The sequence below is a fragment of the Syngnathus scovelli genome, chromosome 15, assembly GCF_024217435.2.
Source record: "Syngnathus scovelli strain Florida chromosome 15, RoL_Ssco_1.2, whole genome shotgun sequence".
In the NCBI taxonomy this organism is placed as follows: domain Eukaryota; kingdom Metazoa; phylum Chordata; class Actinopteri; order Syngnathiformes; family Syngnathidae; genus Syngnathus; species Syngnathus scovelli.
This window is the reverse complement of record NC_090861.1, coordinates 12,550,850-12,568,369: the sequence shown is the minus strand read 5'-3', so window position 1 is coordinate 12,568,369 and position 17,520 is coordinate 12,550,850. Positions and strand designations below refer to the sequence as shown.

The following is a 17,520-nucleotide window of genomic DNA, read 5'->3' as shown; positions in this document are numbered from 1 at the left end:
CCTTGGCTGATTCTGACGCAAACATGACGGGCTGGAGGCTGAACATTATGCGACAGTTGGTCACAAACGCCCTCACGTGCTTGGGATCGCCGTTGAACTTTTCGATGTTGCCGAGGCGGGGCTCCGGGACGTCCACGAGCCTCCTGGCCTCGGCAGACGGGCGGTGCGGGGGTGCCGTGACAGCCGGGGACGCAGCCACCGACAGTCTCTGGAGGGCTTGGGCCATCTCCTGCTGCTGCAGCTGTTGTTGCTGACCAACCTCGATCAGGTTCCGGATGTCGGCGGACAGGCTGCTGATGGCGGTCTCGGCTTGCTCCAGTCGGCCCAATGCCGTCTCGTCGTTCGCTGACTGCATCGTGTTGGCCAGTCTGTACTGTTAAGGATCGGACAGTACAGCCAAGTGCGTAACGACGGACTTTATTTGAAGGGGATGATGGGAACAGCTGGCGCTGGAGCGGCGATCGGGCTGGAGAGGACAACGGTTCTCCGAGGGTTTCAAGTAGTCAAGTGAGTCAATTCTCTCTGGGATTGATGAGCGAAGCAGCATCAAGGGACAGACTGGCATACGGTTCTGCGCTTGCGGCGCTGATATAGCGCTGTCCATGAACCCGTGGCAGGTGATGGTGATTCCACTGACAGGGGGGGCGTGGTCCCGTCGCAGGTGGCACCAGCACGTGACAGAAAAGTACTTATTTTTAAAAACGATGAGTTGTACTTACCGTGTACGCTCTGGACGGTCCAGTTGCAAGCAGAAAATAAAAATATTTCTCTCGTTAGTCGTATGTTACCATCCGCTGTGTCTTTGTCAACATCGCCATTTTCCTACTTCCTGTTGCGAGCCACGCCCACGGATTTAAATTCTGGCGGAAGAGCCCGCCCATTGGCGTCGTTTTCGTGTATAGCAAATCCGATTGGTTGGGAAGGGGGCGCGGTTATGCAGCCAAGGGGTCCTGTGATCGGTGGGATGTAAAGTAGGCGTCGACGTCACGTCCGCGTCACGTGACCACGACGTGGCAGACGTCATATAGCAACCGCTGTTTTGTTTAGTAGACTTACAGTTGTTATGCATTGACATAATGGCGCACACTCCAAATGGATTTGAATAAATTAAATAATTCTTCTGCCCACTCCCTTTTAAACAAGTTAACTCTCCCCGCGGATTTGAATTCCGGCGGAAGTTTCGCCCATCGACGTCACGTCTGTCACGTGACCACAACGTGGCAGATGTCATATAGCAACCGCTGTTTTGTTTAGTAGATTTACAGTTGTTATGCATTGGCATAATGGTGTGCACTCAAAATAGATTTAAATAAATTAAATATTTCTTCTGCCCACTCCCTTTTAAACAAGTTAACTCTGCCCACGGATTCTAATTTCGGAGGAAGGTCCGTCCATTGATGTCTTGTCTGCGTCACTTGACCACGACGTAGCGACGTCATATAGTAACCGCTGTTTTGGTCAGTAGACTTAGTTATTATGCGTTGACATAATGGCGCACTGGTTAGCATGTCCACCTCTTAAGCATGATGTTGCGGGTTCGACGCCTGATCAATGTTAGCCATGGAGTGAGCTGAAGTGCATGGCGCTGAAGATTTGAATCTTTGAAATGCGCTGAGGTCTGACATATCAGGCAGAATGGTTTGCCATCACGTTCAACAAAAAATAGAAACTTTCCCACTCTGATAAAAACGTCCTGTGTTCATCTACATATTTCCGTTTTGCTGTGCATCTTTTCCCTGCCATTTCGAGAGCCCAATTGACACTAATAGTTTACTGGAATGTGTTTGCCCATCCTACTTTGTGGAATTTCACCACATGCGCTTTTGACCAAAATACCAAATTGAACTCAAGTGAAGCCAACACGCACAACACCCCATCCCCCCCCCCACACACACACACACAAATGTTGATATGAACATAAAAGGGCCGCATGAATCCAAGCAAAGGAATTGCGGCTTGGCCAAACCTGTACTATACAACTTTATTTGTATAAAATTTTCACAACAGCTGTCACACAAACAAAGCGGGAAAAAACGAAGACGTGCGTGTTCCGCCCACGCTGGATTTATTTGCACCTTTGAAAAGACACCGTATTGCCGCAGATGTGGCAAAGAGTACTTTTGGGCATCTGAGACGGAAGGATGTCCAAAGCATCACGTCACCTGCTCTGGTAGGAATGGTGGTGGGACGTTGAGGTCAACCGCTTTGGGGTTGGCTGAATCTTTGGTCGCAGGATGCCACACACTTGAAGACAGAAGCAGAAAAGCAGAGCTAAATGCAAAATGTACTCACCGGTGACTCCAATTTTTTCCCCCCCTGAAGAAATGGATGGACGGGTGGCCCCGGCTGGCCGGTGGGACTCTTGTTATTCTGACCCTTTTTAGTGCGCGTTTGGGGAAACAACCGTTTTTTGTGGCGCTCTCTTCTGGTTCAAGAGTGCCCTGCATGCGAATTTGCCTTTCCTGCCTTCTGATTGGATGAGCGCCGGTGTGACGCGGTGCCTCTGTCACCGTGGCGGGGGGTATACGTCGGCATCGGAGCGTCTGCCAACGTCTGAGACCGGCTGGCAGTGTATCGGAGGTGTCGAGTGCGGTGCCGCTGGAGCTCACTCACCAGCTGGTGTTAGGGCCACAGAATGAAGGCCAAGGAGAAGAATAGAAAGAGAAACAGAAACTTCTCCTCCAATTGTTTGATTTGTCTCTTCTGAGCTTCGATGAATTCTTTCAGCTCTTTGTTCCTCTAGGACAGACAAATGGAAAGTGGCCTTCAAAAGCCAGTAAGCGTGCAAGTAAGTGCCGGGCTGGCTTTGGGCCCTTACCTGTTGCGCGCTGTGCAGCAGATCCATTCTCTCTTGGAGGATGCAAGCGTCGCGCTCCATCAACTCGCACATCAGGGCTCGCTTCCATTGGTCCACGGCGCTCCTAAGCTCTTCTCTCTGATCCGCCGTCAGCACGTCATTCACGCCAGCGTGGCTGGCTTTTTCGCCGTCCGTGGCGGGGCAGTCCCGCTGCGGTAGCGCCTCGTACAACATGGCCTCCAGCTCCAGGATCCTCTGGGCCGCAATCCTCGTCCATCAGTGGTCCGGCGGGAGATTTGAGGGCGGCTTACCTTATGAGCCTGGTCCATGGAACGCTTCCTGAAGTCCAACTCTTCATCCAGGTAGCCCTTCTGCTTACAGAACATATCCTAGCACAGCTCAAAGTCAGAATTGTTGGGGCACATTGCCGGAGTTCCCCTTGGCTGATGTCGCGTGTCTGTCTACCTTCTTACTTTCAATGTCCAACATCTACTGTTGAAGTGCTGACTTGGTCACTTTGATGTATTCTAACCACTGAGGAAAGGCTGCTGTCACATAAGCAGAATGCGAGAGCGTGCGTGGACGTGCGCGTTACCTTCTCGGCTAGGGTGAGAAGGGTCCTGGCGTGAATCACGACCACCTGCTCCTCGTTGGTGAGATTCTGCAAGAGCCCAAAGGCACAGCGTCAACAAGCTTCTTTCAGCGCAAAGCCTTCCAAAAGTCACATTTGAGCCGCCGAGTCTCGTGGAGTGCGAACATAAGGAGTTCGACATACACTTACGGCGTTATCGCCCAGGATGTCCAGCTTCTTCATCAGATCACTGATGACGATGTCCGGGGGAAAGGCGCAAGGAGAAATGTAAGGTGTTCTGGGACCTCGGGTTAAGGTTAGGGTTGCGAGGGACGTGTTACGTACGCTCACGCCCTCGGCCTCGCAGTAGATCTGCAAAGGGCTGAGGCCGTCTGGGAAACGGACTTACAGAAACTTCAAGACGGGGGAGCGCCACTCCCTCTCCTGAAAGGCAGAGGCATGCATCCGTCCGTCCGTCCGTCTGTCACATCTCTGGCCTCAACACGCTTGTGCGAGTCTTCCCACCTCCAGCTCCAGGATGCGGAACTCAAGCAGTTCGTTTTGGTCTCGGATATCCTGGATGTGCTCTTTCAGACGCGCTTCTTCCGCCTCCATCCGCCTGACCTGAAAAGACAGTCAGACCTCATCTGCGGGGCTTCCCGACGGGTGTGACGCCAAGCGACTCCGCCCAGCGCCTTTCTTTCCGTCACCTTTTCGGCCAACTGCTGATTGCTCTGACGCAGCAGCTGCTTCTCCTCCACCCACTTGACATTCTAGAAGAGACAAACGCGTGGACAGCTTTGGAATGTTGTGTCATTTTCATCCACAAATTCTTTGGTTGACTGGAAAATGACATTTGCTTTTCTCCGCATTTTCCCAGCCACGTTCAGGGGGGGGGGGGGGGGGGGTTGGTCCAGTAATGCCAGACGAATGAGTGACTGAAGAATGTAGCTATTTTGTCTGAGAAAAAGGTGTGCTCATTGATGAGCTTACCTGTCCTTGTTGCTTCAGCGCTGACTCCAGATCTGCTACTCTGCTTTGATAGTGACCCATTTCTACCATCAGCTTTTCTCTGGTCTGAAAGGAGGAGGAGGAGGGAGGCTCCTCCTCCTCCTTTCAGACCAGAGAACACCCGAGGCTGGGTGAGAACGGGGAGGCTGCGACCCGGCCGGGGGTTGCGGGAAGGGGCGCCACCTTGATCTCCTTCTCGGCGTCGTAGTCCCCTCCGCTGGTCTGGGCGAGCAGAGCGTAGGCTCGTTGCAGCGCTTGATATTCTTGCGTCAGCTGGCGGTAGCGAAGCTCCGCCTCCTCATGCACACACCAATGCAACACAGAACTAGTACCAGAATCAGTCAGACCGGCGACAAAGCACCCGCGACGCAAAGACGAGTCCGATTCCAGGCTGAAGAGGAATGTTTGGCGCCAATACGCTGGCAGAAATGGCGGGCTACCTCTTCGGGTTCCGTGTCGGGGGTTCTGTCGGTGTGAAAAGACAAGGACGATCCGTCCGAGTCCACCAACACGTCTTCGTCGTAGCCGTAAAATGTTTCGATGACCTGCGGGCGCGGAAGCAAACATCTCTCTGAACAAACTGAAGCGACACCTCACGATGAATCGACGAGAGGAACGATAGCGAGAAAAAGGCCATTTCATCTTGCGCAACACCAAGCAGCCGCAAACAAACAGACTCACCTTGCAGGACCTCACGCTTTGTTCCTCCTCAGAGATTCTCGACGTCGGTATCGTAGCAGCAAATCTCTCTCCTGTCGACACAAATAATCCGCCTTTGAGATTCTTTGGATGCAAAGGGAACGAACGGCTCCGGCGCAGAAACAAACGCGACTCACAATGACATTTCTGACATGAGCTCCTGTCTCCAGAGCCTGAAAAACACGTCACCGGCGATGATTGGAGGGACGCTCGTCTTTTCCAAAAGTGACAACTACAGGGTGTGTCAGGGTTTTCCAGATTATCTTTATCGTATGATTATGTTGCTTTGACTTTGACTGCAACCTGTAATAAATAATATTATTTATCCCTTATTTATCCCTATCATAAGCGATAGCAACTTCCTACACAAAGTTGTAAAACACCCCTTGCTATGTTTTGACTAGAGGTCAAGGGCTTTCTCCATTCAATCCACGCTTACACCCACCCTGTTTCTCTTAATAAAAATGCTCGTGCAGGAGCCGAGAGTCAGACTTCATTCGTACAACGGATGGACTCTCCACCTGCAGGTGTCCAAAAGAACTTACTTGTCTCCCATGTGGTTCTTCCAAAATAAGTTGGAGCGAGCGCAACTCTAACAGGGTGCATTTTGCCGCTAGCTGCCTACGGACAATGACGTCGCGCTCGCGGCTAATGGTTGACGGGCTGAGCAGCCGGGCGAGTCCGTCGTTTTCAGCGCACAGCGAGTGGCAAAGGCGCTGACAAAACGGGAGCTTTGAGCTGCTGAAAACGGCAAAACAAGTCTAAAGCGTGTTCAAACGCGTGCGCACAATGCTCCTGCTTGAAAGGTCGGAATTTAAGGGGCCAATTTTTTGGATGGTGGCCGCCGGCCAAGCTTTGGACGGAAAAGGTTTCCTGGCGACAGCGAGCGAGCGCGGCGCTGCCGTACGTGCACCGAGTCGCCTGCCTGAAGACCTTGGACAAGTCGTCGATGATGTGCCGCTGCTCCACAACTTGAAGGAACTCCATTTCACCGTCCTGCTGGCCGCAACCGCGGTCCAGGTCATTGAGCGAACTAGGCCTTCTCTGTGGAACACAAATGCAGTGGACTCTGTTGGCACGCCGCCGTTGTCCACGTCGACTTACCAAGCTTGCCATCTCCTCGTTCTCCTGGGTGACAAAGCGCACTTTGTTTTCAAGGCGACACAGCACCAGCGAGAGTTCTTCATTCTTCCTGCTCAGGCGTTTGTTTTTGTACAGGAGTGGCAGAAACTGGCTTTCTGTTTCTCTCAGTCGCTTTAGCTGCAAGCATGAAGTGCGGGATGTGAAAGACGCACAACACGCGGGCCAGAACGTATCCATTCCTTTTGCATCGGTTTGAACGGAATCGTGGCATTGGCTCCCAATAAAAGACATCTACCAGGCAACCGACTCGCCGCGCCGCTCAACTAATAAGCAAGCGCAATGGGTGCCTCGCTGGATGGCGCGCATCAAAGGTAGCGCAAACCTTCAAGCGTGCCGTCAATAAATTACCAGTTCATCGCGCTCTTCAGAAAGCAGGGCGTTTCGATCCTCCAGTTTCCTGATGACTGCGCTGAGCTCAGCGATTTTCAGATGAAACCGTCGCGTGTCCCGATCCTCCTGAGACTCAAAACGCCCCGCAACACACACACACACAACCACTCGTTCAAAGTTCAAAACTGTTTTTGTGCTACCTTCCTCCAGCAACGAACTAAGTCATGCGTACTGCAAGTGTGTGATGAGGTGGCTTACGCTATGAAGAGGATTGCTAGTAGCGGCGTTGACCCCACTTCCAGGGTAGTTTAGGCCCGCCCTTTGGGAATCCCTCAGGGCAGCGATCTGCTGCTCGGCAGCCTGAGTCTGCAGCTGAAGGCGGTGGACGTGGCCGGCCCCAGGGCTTTATCCAAAACACTAACCGCTCTGTCTTTCAGCTTGATCTCATCCATCTGGATGTACAAACGGGGAGCGTTCAGGCAGGCGGGCAAACTCATTTGCCAGAATTGTGACAAAAACAAAGAGAGCAACCGGCCAATTTTTTTCTTGAATCGACTAGAACACCTTTGCTGTGACAAAAGCGAAGCGAGCAACCGGACATTTTCTTCTTGTGAAATAGAATAGAATGCCTTAGGTGTCATTGCACTGCAGGTATACGACGAAATTGGGAACATAGCCATGCACCGCGCATCTGATCAGTCCTACCAGTCAGCGGATCTCCCTCTCGCAGTCTCTCTTGGTTCGGCTCAGCTCCTCCCGATGCTGGTGATGAGCCGATCGGAGCTCGTCCGCTCGGGACTGCCAGGCCTGCTGGGCCGCTGCCACGGTTTGTGACAATAATAGCATTTAAGAAGAAAATTAATGCACTTTATATTATTAATTCTAACTTCTTATATGTAAATCTAGCACTTAACTGTCGGAGTGCTTCACCCCACTTGATTGCTTTAAAAAGATTAACAACTTTCTTAAAACGAATAAAAATGTCTTACTCTATTTAGATTTGCCCAGTAATTAATTTGGAAGGCAAGTCTATTTTTCGATCGTCTCCTGTTTAACTTTTGACGCGGCCCGACAAATTTAGGAACTGGGGCGCGCCCGACCGACAATCGAAATACTTTTATCCTTCACCAATTCTGAAAATCTATTTTAACCATTGTTGGATTCTGTCCACAATTTAGGGAGCGCGTTATCTGCGCCTCACGGCAAAAGCCTTTGCCAATCACCTGTTATCCAATTTACTCACTGCGTGCTCGTTTGATTTCTTCAGATTTAGGAAAATGCAAAGACACTGAAGCAGAAATTAGACTTAGACAGATTGGTTGAGTTCAATCACAATTCTTGTTCAAAAAGCTCTGTTTTCAGGAAAGTACAATACAGCGCTGGGCCCTTCAAGAGCGGAAAGTCTCCATTCAGAAAAGGCAAAGTCCAAGGTTGTTAGATCAGTTTTATATTCAGTAGCACATTGTGGGCTGGGATTGATGGGCGATGAGTCTTCGGGGTGGGGCAAGTTCGAAGGAGAGTCTGCTTCCATGGGAGTGGTGCTGGTTATGGGCGACTCGGTGTGTTGGGGGGGGGGCTGTTGGTGTGTGTGTGTGTGTGTGTGGAGGGGGCTGTTGTCTTCCATCCCGTCTCTCGGCCTTGGCGATCATCTTTGGCCGAGTTCTCGGGTGGCTCCTTCTGGCACCCACTTGTTTTATCTCCACGTGACCTTCCTGTGAACATTCTTCTCCAATCTTGGACATACACTGTCGTACCGCATTCAACCGTATCTTTTCTTTGTTAGGCAAACTATTTCCCTCTGTGCAGAGCGTTCAGTAGTAATCAAAAACTGGCGTCTAGCATTAGTCAAAACATAAGATACAATCAAGTACTGAACGGTCAAGACGACTCTGGCCGTGTCCATGATTCAGAGAAAAAACATCAGGCATGCATTCCACAGTTCCTTAAGGGTCATTAAGCTATTTAGGCAATATATCAAAAGTCATTTGTTATTTCAAAGTCCTCAGAAATATATATATCAGATCATAAAGTTATAAAAACCTTTCTCATCACCACTTATCAAAAATGTCTAGTTATGTCTTCTTTATTGATTTGGTGTGTAGGTATAATTATATGCTTCAAATGTTTCTTTTATTTATTTAATATGTGAATATACTTGTCTGCTTATGTACTTTATTCAATGAGGTTTGAGCATATCTGTTTTTGTAGCGAGGCAGGACTTTTTGTATTTCGACCTCATTCCTTCACCATCGTCGTTATTTTATTTAGAGGAAGTAAATTTTCAAACGAATTCACTTTTAACGAAATTCACTCTTCCCTTAAATATCTACGAAAGTTATTTAATTCTCTAACATGTTCGGAGTTACGTTTTACGCGGCCCGTCAAAAGGGGGAACGGGCCTGCGCCCTTCAAATAATTAAATTACTTTCAGTTCTACACCAAACTAATAATCCAATTTAAACACTTCCGTTAATTTATTCAGACGAAGCAAACTTTAAAACGAATTGAAATTCACTCGTGTCTCAAATAACTACGAAAGTTATTCAATTCTCTACAATTGTCTGATGTTACTTTTATTTATTACGGTCCTATGTTATACCATAATAACCCCCCGCACATTAATCAAATCGTCAAATCAACCCCAAACCATCGATTGCACATTCAGTACAAATCAGAGCACAACCAAGTAGATGAATATACACAACACATTTATTGAAGAAACATGAAATAGAATTACAAATCTTAATCACTCCAGAAACCGAACAATTTCACCCACTGATACCCGTGTTAATAAAATCATTCAATCCCAGAACAATTCGATTGCAAAACACAGTTCATGAAAGAGGGAAAAGGTAGATACCAGCTGCGTGCTATTTTTGGTGGAAGCAAAGTCGAGTGATCAATTCGATCTTACTTCTAAAATCCAAATTAGAGAAACAGGCTGGCCTCGAGGGGGCCGGCGGCCCGATGACTATTCCCCACTCTCGCTAAAATACATAAAAGTCGTTTTCACTCGCATAGTTTCTCCTGTAAAGTTGTCCAGTCCAATTTTTTGGAGTAAATCCAAGTTAATTTCGGACCAGCGATCCTGCGTCTCACACAAAGATCCCGGGACTCTGGAAAAAATCTTGAAGCTCCTTCGGGCTTCTTCACGTATTCTTTGGGGGAAAAAGCCTCTTAGCTGCTCCTGCAGGACTTTTTATAGGCTTGTCTGGTACCTATATCCTCTCTATAGGGTAAGACCGCCTAGTTTCCCACGCCTTATAGATTTTGGTCAGTTTTCCCACGCTGTATAGGGTTTGGACAATTTTCCCACGCTCGTACACCTGCTGTCCTTCAGCAGATGTTTCCGCCTTGACCATGCATTACTTTCCACCAATGTACAGCTAGCCCCTGGTAAAGCCTTTCACTTCCCCTTTTCTTCACTTCCTGTTTCATGAAAATAACTTTTTAAAGTTACGCTTCAATTAACTCTGAAATAAAAATCCAAACCTTTGATCTATTTCTTTAAACAATTTATGTCACGGCACTATGAGAATAGTGGCGGGCCTCTTGACCAAATTGACTAACAATATTGCTTTAAGCTGTTACAGAATACATTTTTAGCCAAGCAAAGAAATCAAAAAGTAAAAATCACATTTGTGCTTCTCCAAACATTTTATGTCACGCCACTATTCTCATAGTGGCGGGCCTCTTGATCAAATTGACTAACAATATTGCTTTAAGTTGTTACAGAATACACTTTTAGCCAAGCAAAGAAATCAAAAAGTAAAAATCACATTTGTGCTTCCATGCGTGACTCACAATCCGACACCTTGTTCCTGTTTTATTTCTATTTTAACTAGTTTAGCTTATTGTGGCCCCTTTTTGGTCTCATGTTTTGGTCTGGCGCCATCTTTTGGACAAATTTGGAATTTCAGCTCTGCCAATTTATTCCTGTGAACAATCCATATTTTACCATTTGCACCACCTTTACCCCCCATGTTACATGACAATATATATACATATACTATATATATATATATATATATATATATATATATATATATGCAGAGGAATGCTAAACCATGTATTAAACTTCTATTTAAAGGGTTTATACAAGTTCAGTAAAGTTGGTAGTGCGAGATAGTGCAAGATAGAGGTCCGTAGTGTCATAAAGTACAGTTCTGTGAATGTTCAGTTTAGAGCTCAACAGTTCTAGTGTTCAACAGTCTGATGACAGCAGGGAAAAAGTTGTTGCAGAACCTGGTGGACCTGCAGCGGATGCTGCGAAACCTCTTCCCAGAGGGCAGCAGGGAGAACAGTCCATGGTGGGGGTGTGATGGGTCATGGATGATGTTACGGGCACGGGACATGCAGCGCTGAGATGAAATGTCCTGAATGGAGGGAAGAGGAACCCCTATGATCCTCTCTGCTGTCCTCACCACTCTCCTCACATTCTTCCAATCGGAGGCGGTGCAGCCTCCACACCACACAGAGAGACAGCTTGTCAGAATGCTCTCTATGGTGCTCCTGTAGAACGTCCTCATGATGGGTGGGGGCAGGTGGGCTCTCCTCATCCTCCGCAGGAAGTACAAGCGCTTCTGTGCCCTCTTGACCAGTGCCGTAGTGTTCATAGTCCAGGTGAGGTCTTCTGTGATGTGGACCCCCAGGAATTTGGTGCTGCTGACCACCTCCACAGCTGAGCTGTTGATGATCAGTGGAGCGTGGTGAGGCTGTTTTTTCCTGATGATTTGTAGTCTGTAATCGCCCGTATGCCTTGCCACATACTCCTGTTGTTCTTGGCATCGTGGAAACGATCCTGAATTTTTCGACTGCGGTCTCGCTTCGCTACCCTGATGGCACGGTTCAAGTTGGCTCTCGCTGTCCTCAGTGTCTCCTTGTTGCCAGACTTGAAGGCAGAGTTCCGCGCTCGTAGCGTTTGACGTACCTCCTCAGTCATCCAGGGTCGTTGGTTGCCCCGGGTGATGATATTCTTAGTGGTGCTGACGTCCTCGGTGCATTTGTTGATGTAGGCTGACACAGTCATGGCGCTCGTAGCGTTTGACGTACCTCCTCAGTCATCCAGGGTCGTTGGTTGCCCCGGGTGATGATATTCTTAGTGGTGCTGACGTCCTCGCTGCATTTGTTGATGTAGGCTGACACAGTCATGGCACACGCATGTCAAATCTACATCGGGAAAACTGGGAGGGAGGGAGGGAGGGAGGGAGCCAGGCAGGCAGGCAGGCAGGGAGGCAGGCAGGGAGGCAGGCAGGCAGGCAGGCAGGCAGGCAGGCAGGGAGGCAGGCAGTGTCTGTCTGTTGAGGTTTTCACCTTGTTCTTCTCCTGCTGAAGTTCTAACTGGACGTCCATCAGTTTGGCTCTCAGCTCGTCATTGGCGGCCTGAAGGGCGCCCGTTCACTCCGCCTTGGCCCGCCCTGCCGGAGCTCGTTTGGACATCTCTTACTCGAGTCTCGCCCGGTCGTCAGTCAGAGATCACAACATTTGTACCTGGAGAGCACAAACGCAGCGCTGTTTTCCACTGGCTTCGGACTCAACTTCAATCGGTACCGTAACTTACAACATCATAAACATAGATCTAGCTTGACTTATTCATTGAATAAATGCATTTAGTTCTTCAAAACTGCATCACGCAACATAGCGTGACCGAGACGGCCGTTATCCACCTGCGTGAAGTTATTTGGTGAAATGAATGAGATGTTTACGACACCATCGTTCTGTCTCTATGTAGATGAAGGGAAATAATCGATTGCTGAAGGTCCAAAGGTGTTGTGATAAACAAATAAACATTTTAGTGATTAGTGACATATTTGTGATAAACATATTAGGCAGGATAATCACATATGTTAACTTGACTGCCCACACTGTATTTATTTATGGTTATGTGTTAAATCGAGTACTGTTAGACGTGAAATAGGAAGTGTTTCACATAAATGGACGACGAAAGGGGTGCTCACCATTGTAGCTCCTGCTGGTCAATGATACGAGCCTCTTCTTGCAGTGGAAAACATACAGCCAACAAACACCGTGGAACCTAAAGGAATGAAATTAAACATTAACATTTAGCCTAAACCAACATTCACAAACGTAAATCTTTTTAAACACAATGAGTTGTACTTACCGTGTACGCTCTAGACGGTCCACTTGCAAGTAGAAAATAAAGATATTTCTGTTGATAATCGTCATGTTTGTATCCGTTGTCTCGCTCAAGGCCATTGCACCCACAGATTTGAATTTTTGCGAGAGTTCAGCCTATTGACGTCATTTCCGCGGTGTAATACCCGCATATCTGAAACGGCAAAGTTAAGAGTAGAGTTAAATAAAGTTTTTAATCAACGCAATAATTTACAACCGTTGACCAGTCGAAATAATCGTCAAAATTTGGCGTCTGTGGCTGGAAGCAGACGCCGAGTTCGACGTTCCTCCCAAACGCCACACTCCCTCGCTTTTCAGGGCTACACAAAAAAAACATATTTTCGAAAACAATGTGTTGTTATTACCTTGTCCGCTCTAGACGGTCAAGTTGCAAGCTGAAAAAAAAAATATTTGTCTTGTTAGTTGTCGTGTTACTAACCGCTGTGTCTTGTTTGCCAGCATTGCCGCTTTCCTACTTCCTGTTGCAAGTCACGCCCACGGATTATAATTTTGCCGTGAGTTCCGCCTATTGACGTCATGTCCTCGTCACATGACTGCGACATAATATAATCTAAAACTGTTTGTGCGGTATTGTGTTGTTCTGTGCGGTATTGTGTTATTCTGTGCGGCGTCGTGTTGTTCTGTGCGGCGTTGTGTTGTTCAGTACGGCGTCGTGTTGTTCAGTGCGGCATGGTGTAGTTCAGTGCGGCATGGTGTTGTTCAGTGCGGCATGGTGTTGTTCAGTGCGGCATGGTGTAGTTCAGTGCGGCATGGTGTTGTTCAGTGCGGCATGGTGTTGTTCAGTGCGGCATGGTGCTGTTCAGTGCGGCATTGTGTCGTTCAGTGCGGCATGTTGTTGTTCAGTGCGGCATGGTGTTGTTTAGTGCGGCATGGTGTTGTTCAGTGCGGCATGGTGTTTTTCAGTGTGGCATGGTATTGTTCAGTACGGCATGGTGTTGTTCAGTGCGGGATGGTGTTGTTCAGTGCGGGATGGTGTTGTTCAGTGCGGCATGGTGTTGTTCAGTGCGGGATGGTGTTGTTCAGTGCGGCATGGCTCAAATGTGACTTTTGGAAGGCTTTGCGCTGAAAGAAGCTTGTTGACGCTGTGCCTTTGGGCTCTTGCAGAATCTCACCAACGAGGAGCAGGTGGTCGTGATTCACGCCAGGACCCTTCTCACCCTAGCCGAGAAGGTAACGCGCACGTCCACGCACGCTCTCGCATTCTGCTTATGTGACAGCAGCCTTTCCTCAGTGGTTAGAATACATCAAAGTGACCAAGTCAGCACTTCAACAGTAGATGTTGGACATTGAAAGTAAGAAGGTAGACAGACACGCGACATCAGCCAAGGGGAACTCCGGCAATGTGCCCCAACAATTCTGACTTTGAGCTGTGCTAGGATATGTTCTGTAAGCAGAAGGGCTACCTGGATGAAGAGTTGGACTTCAGGAAGCGTTCCATGGACCAGGCTCATAAGGTAAGCCGCCCTCAAATCTCCCGCCGGACCACTGATGGACGAGGATTGCGGCCCAGAGGATCCTGGAGCTGGAGGCCATGTTGTACGAGGCGCTACCGCAGCGGGACTGCCCCGCCACGGACGGCGAAAAAGCCAGCCACGCTGGCGTGAATGACGTGCTGACGGCGGATCAGAGAGAAGAGCTTAGGAGCGCCGTGGACCAATGGAAGCGAGCCCTGATGTGCGAGTTGATGGAGCGCGACGCTTGCATCCTCCAAGAGAGAATGGGTCTGCTGCACAGCGCGCAACAGGTAAGGGCCCAAAGCCAGCCCGGCACTTACTTGCACGCTTACTGGCTTTTGAAGGCCACTTTCCATTTGTCCGTCCTAGAGGAACAAAGAGCTGAAAGAATTCATCGAAGCTCAGAAGAGACAAATCAAACAATTGGAGAAGTTTCTGTTTCTCTTTCTATTCTTCTCCTTGGCCTTCATTCTGTGGCCCTAACACCAGCTGGTGAGTGAGCTCCAGCGGCACCGCACTCGACACCTCCGATACACTGCCAGCCGGTCTCAGACGTTGGCAGACGCTCCGATGCCGACGTATACCCCCCGCCACGGTGACAGAGGCACCGCGTCACACCGGCGCTCATCCAATCAGAAGGCAGGAAAGGCAAATTCGCATGCAGGGCACTCTTGAACCAGAAGAGAGCGCCACAAAAAACGGTTGTTGCCCCAAACGCGCACTAAAAAGGATCAGAATAACAAGAGTCCCACCGGCCAGCCGGGGCCACCCGTCCATCCATTTCTTCAGGGGGGGAAAAAATTGGAGTCACCGGTGAGTACATTTTGCATTTAGCTCTGCTTTTCTGCTTCTGTCTTCAAGTGTGTGGCATCCTGCGACCAAAGATTCAGCCAACCCCAAAGCGGTTGACCTCAACGTCCCACCACCATGCCGACCAGAGCAGGTGACGTGATGCTTTGGACATCCTTCCGTCTCAGATGCCCAAAAGTACTCTTTGCCACATCTGCGGCAATACGGTGTCTTTTCAAAGGTGCAAATAAATCCAGCGTGGGCGGAACACGCACGTCTTCGTTTTATCCCGCTTTGTTTGTGTGACAGCTGTTGTGAAAATTTTATACAAATAAAGTTGTATAGTACAGGTTTGGCCAAGCCGCAATTCCTGAACCGCATGCGGCTCTTTGCTTGGATTCATGCGGCCCTTTTATGTTCATATCAACATTTGTGTGTGTGTGGGGGGGGGGGGGGCGGTTGTGCGTGTTGGCTTCACTTGAGTTCAATTTGGTATTTTGGTCTAAAGCGCATGTGGTGAAATTCCACAAAGTAGGATGGGCAAACACATTCCAGTAAACTATTAGTGTCAATTGGGCTCTCGAAATGGCAGGGAAAAGATGCACAGCAAAACGGAAATATGTAGATGAACACAGGACGTTTTTATCAGAGTGGGAAAGTTTCTATTTTTTGTTGAACATGATGGCAAACCATTCTGCCTGATATGTCAGACCTCAGCGCATTTCAAAGATTCAAATCTTCAGCGCCATGCACTTCAGCTCACTCCATTGATCAGGCGCCGAACCCGCAACATCATGCTTAAGAGGTGGACATGCTAACCAGTGTGCCATTATGTCAACGCATAATAACTAAGTCTACTGATCAAAACAGCGGTTACTATATGACGTCGCTACGTCGTGGTCAAGTGACGCAGACAAGACATCAATGGACGGACCTTCCTCCGAAATTAGAATCCGTAGGCAGAGTTAACTTGTTTAAAAGGGAGTGGGCAGAAGAAATATTTAATTTATTTAAATCTATTTTGAGTACACACCATTATGCCAATGCATAACAACTGTAAATCTACTAAACAAAACAGCGGTTGCTATATGACATCTGCCACGTTGTGGTCACGTGACAGACGTGACGTCGATGGGCGAAACTTCCGCCGGAATTCAAATCCGCGGGGAGAGTTAACTTGTTTAAAAGGGAGTGGGCAGAAGAATTATTTAATTTATTCAAATCCATTTTGAGTGTGCGCCATAATGTCAATGCATAACAACTGTAAGTCTACTAAACAAAACAGCGGTTACTATATGACGCCTGCCACGTCGTGGTCACGTGACGCGGACGTGACGTCGACGCCTACTTTACATCCCACCGATCACAGGACCCCTTGGCTGCATAACCGCGCCCCCTTCCCAACCAATCGGATTTGCTATACGCGAAAACGACGCCAATGGGCGGGCTCTTCCGCCAGAATTTAAATCCGTGGGCGTGGCTCGCAACAGGAAGTAGGAAAATGGCGATGTTGACAAAGACACAGCGGATGGTAACATACGACTAACGAGAGAAATATTTTTATTTTCTGCTTGCAACTGGACCGTCCAGAGCGTACACGGTAAGTACAACTCATCGTTTTTAAAAATAAGTACTTTTGTTGCCCTGAAAAGCGAGTGAGTGTGGCGTTTGGGGGGAACGTCGAATTTCGACGATTATTTCGACTGGTCAACGGTTGTAAATGATTGCGTTGATTAAAAACTTTATTTAACTCTACTCTTAACTTTGCCGTTTCAGATATGCGGGTATTGCACCGCGGAAATGACGTCAATAGGCTGAACTGTCGCCAAAATTCAAATCTGTGGGCGCAATGGCCTTGAGCGAGACAACGGATACAAACACGACGACTATCAACAGAAATATCTTTATTTTCTGCTTGCAAGTGGACCGTCTAGAGCGTACACGGTAAGTACAACTCATTAGGTTTAAAAAGATTTACGTTTGTGTAGTTTGCGTTGCGTTACATCTGTGAATGTTGGTTGAGGCTAAATAATGTTTAATTTCCTTCCTTTAGGTTCCACGGTGTTTGTTGGCTGTAAGTTTTCCACTGCAAGAAGAGGCTCGTATCATTGACCAGGAGCAAGCTACAAGTATCATTGACCAGGAGCGAGCTACAATGGTGAGTAGCCATAACATTTATGTTAAACACTTCCTATTTCATGTCTAACAGTACTTGATTTAACAAATAACCATAAATAAATACAGTGTGGGCACTGAAGTTAACATATGTGATTATACTGCCTAATCCGTCACCGAGTATATTGTTGCAAAGTAATATAAGATCCAAAGTTGTAATTCATAATAGTTTTCAAAAGAAGGCCATTAGAATTATATACAAGTCTGATTACCCTGAACATAATAACAAGCTATTAATTAAATCACAAATTCTTCAATTCAAAGATTTGGTAGATTATCAGACAAATAATGTCTAACAGTAATTGATTTAACACATCACGATAAGTAGATTGAGTGTGGGCACTCTCAAGTTAACATATGTGATTATACTGCCTAATCTGTTACAGAGTATGTTG

General features: G+C 48.0%; 2 protein-coding genes across 9 annotated transcripts; both read right to left on the bottom strand.

The window, feature by feature from the left end:
• Positions 1-2,021: 2,021 nt before the first annotated feature.
• On the bottom strand, positions 2,022-3,781 carry LOC125982060 (janus kinase and microtubule-interacting protein 3-like). Of its 2 annotated transcripts, XM_068653247.1 has the most exons (5): positions 3,579-3,781; positions 3,109-3,458; positions 2,819-3,052; positions 2,614-2,739; positions 2,022-2,244 (listed from the first exon to the last, which is right to left on the bottom strand). In XM_068653247.1, exons 2-4 carry the CDS (start codon positions 3,181-3,183, stop codon positions 2,623-2,625), a joined length of 426 nt encoding a protein of 141 aa, XP_068509348.1. In that variant the 5' UTR covers positions 3,184-3,458; positions 3,579-3,781; the 3' UTR covers positions 2,022-2,244; positions 2,614-2,622. The 2 variants fall into 2 exon arrangements, with proteins under 2 accessions (XP_068509348.1, XP_068509347.1); XM_068653246.1 differs by lacking the exon at positions 2,022-2,244 and having other exon boundaries at positions 2,436-2,739.
• Positions 3,782-3,856: 75 nt separating this feature from the next.
• On the bottom strand, positions 3,857-11,963 carry LOC125982072 (janus kinase and microtubule-interacting protein 3-like). Of its 7 annotated transcripts, XM_068653227.1 has the most exons (9): positions 6,570-6,672; positions 6,183-6,338; positions 5,216-5,251; positions 5,061-5,131; positions 4,820-4,924; positions 4,563-4,676; positions 4,362-4,423; positions 4,079-4,141; positions 3,857-3,992 (listed from the first exon to the last, which is right to left on the bottom strand). In XM_068653227.1, exons 7-9 carry the CDS (start codon positions 4,419-4,421, stop codon positions 3,867-3,869), a joined length of 249 nt encoding a protein of 82 aa, XP_068509328.1. In that variant the 5' UTR covers positions 4,422-4,423; positions 4,563-4,676; positions 4,820-4,924; positions 5,061-5,131; positions 5,216-5,251; positions 6,183-6,338; positions 6,570-6,672; the 3' UTR covers positions 3,857-3,866. The 7 variants fall into 7 exon arrangements, with proteins under 7 accessions (XP_068509328.1, XP_068509329.1, XP_068509330.1 ...); XM_068653228.1 differs by lacking the exon at positions 5,216-5,251; XM_068653229.1 differs by lacking the exons at positions 5,216-5,251; positions 6,183-6,338; positions 6,570-6,672 and adding an exon at positions 11,865-11,963.
• Between the last annotated feature and the right edge of the window lie 5,557 nt (positions 11,964-17,520).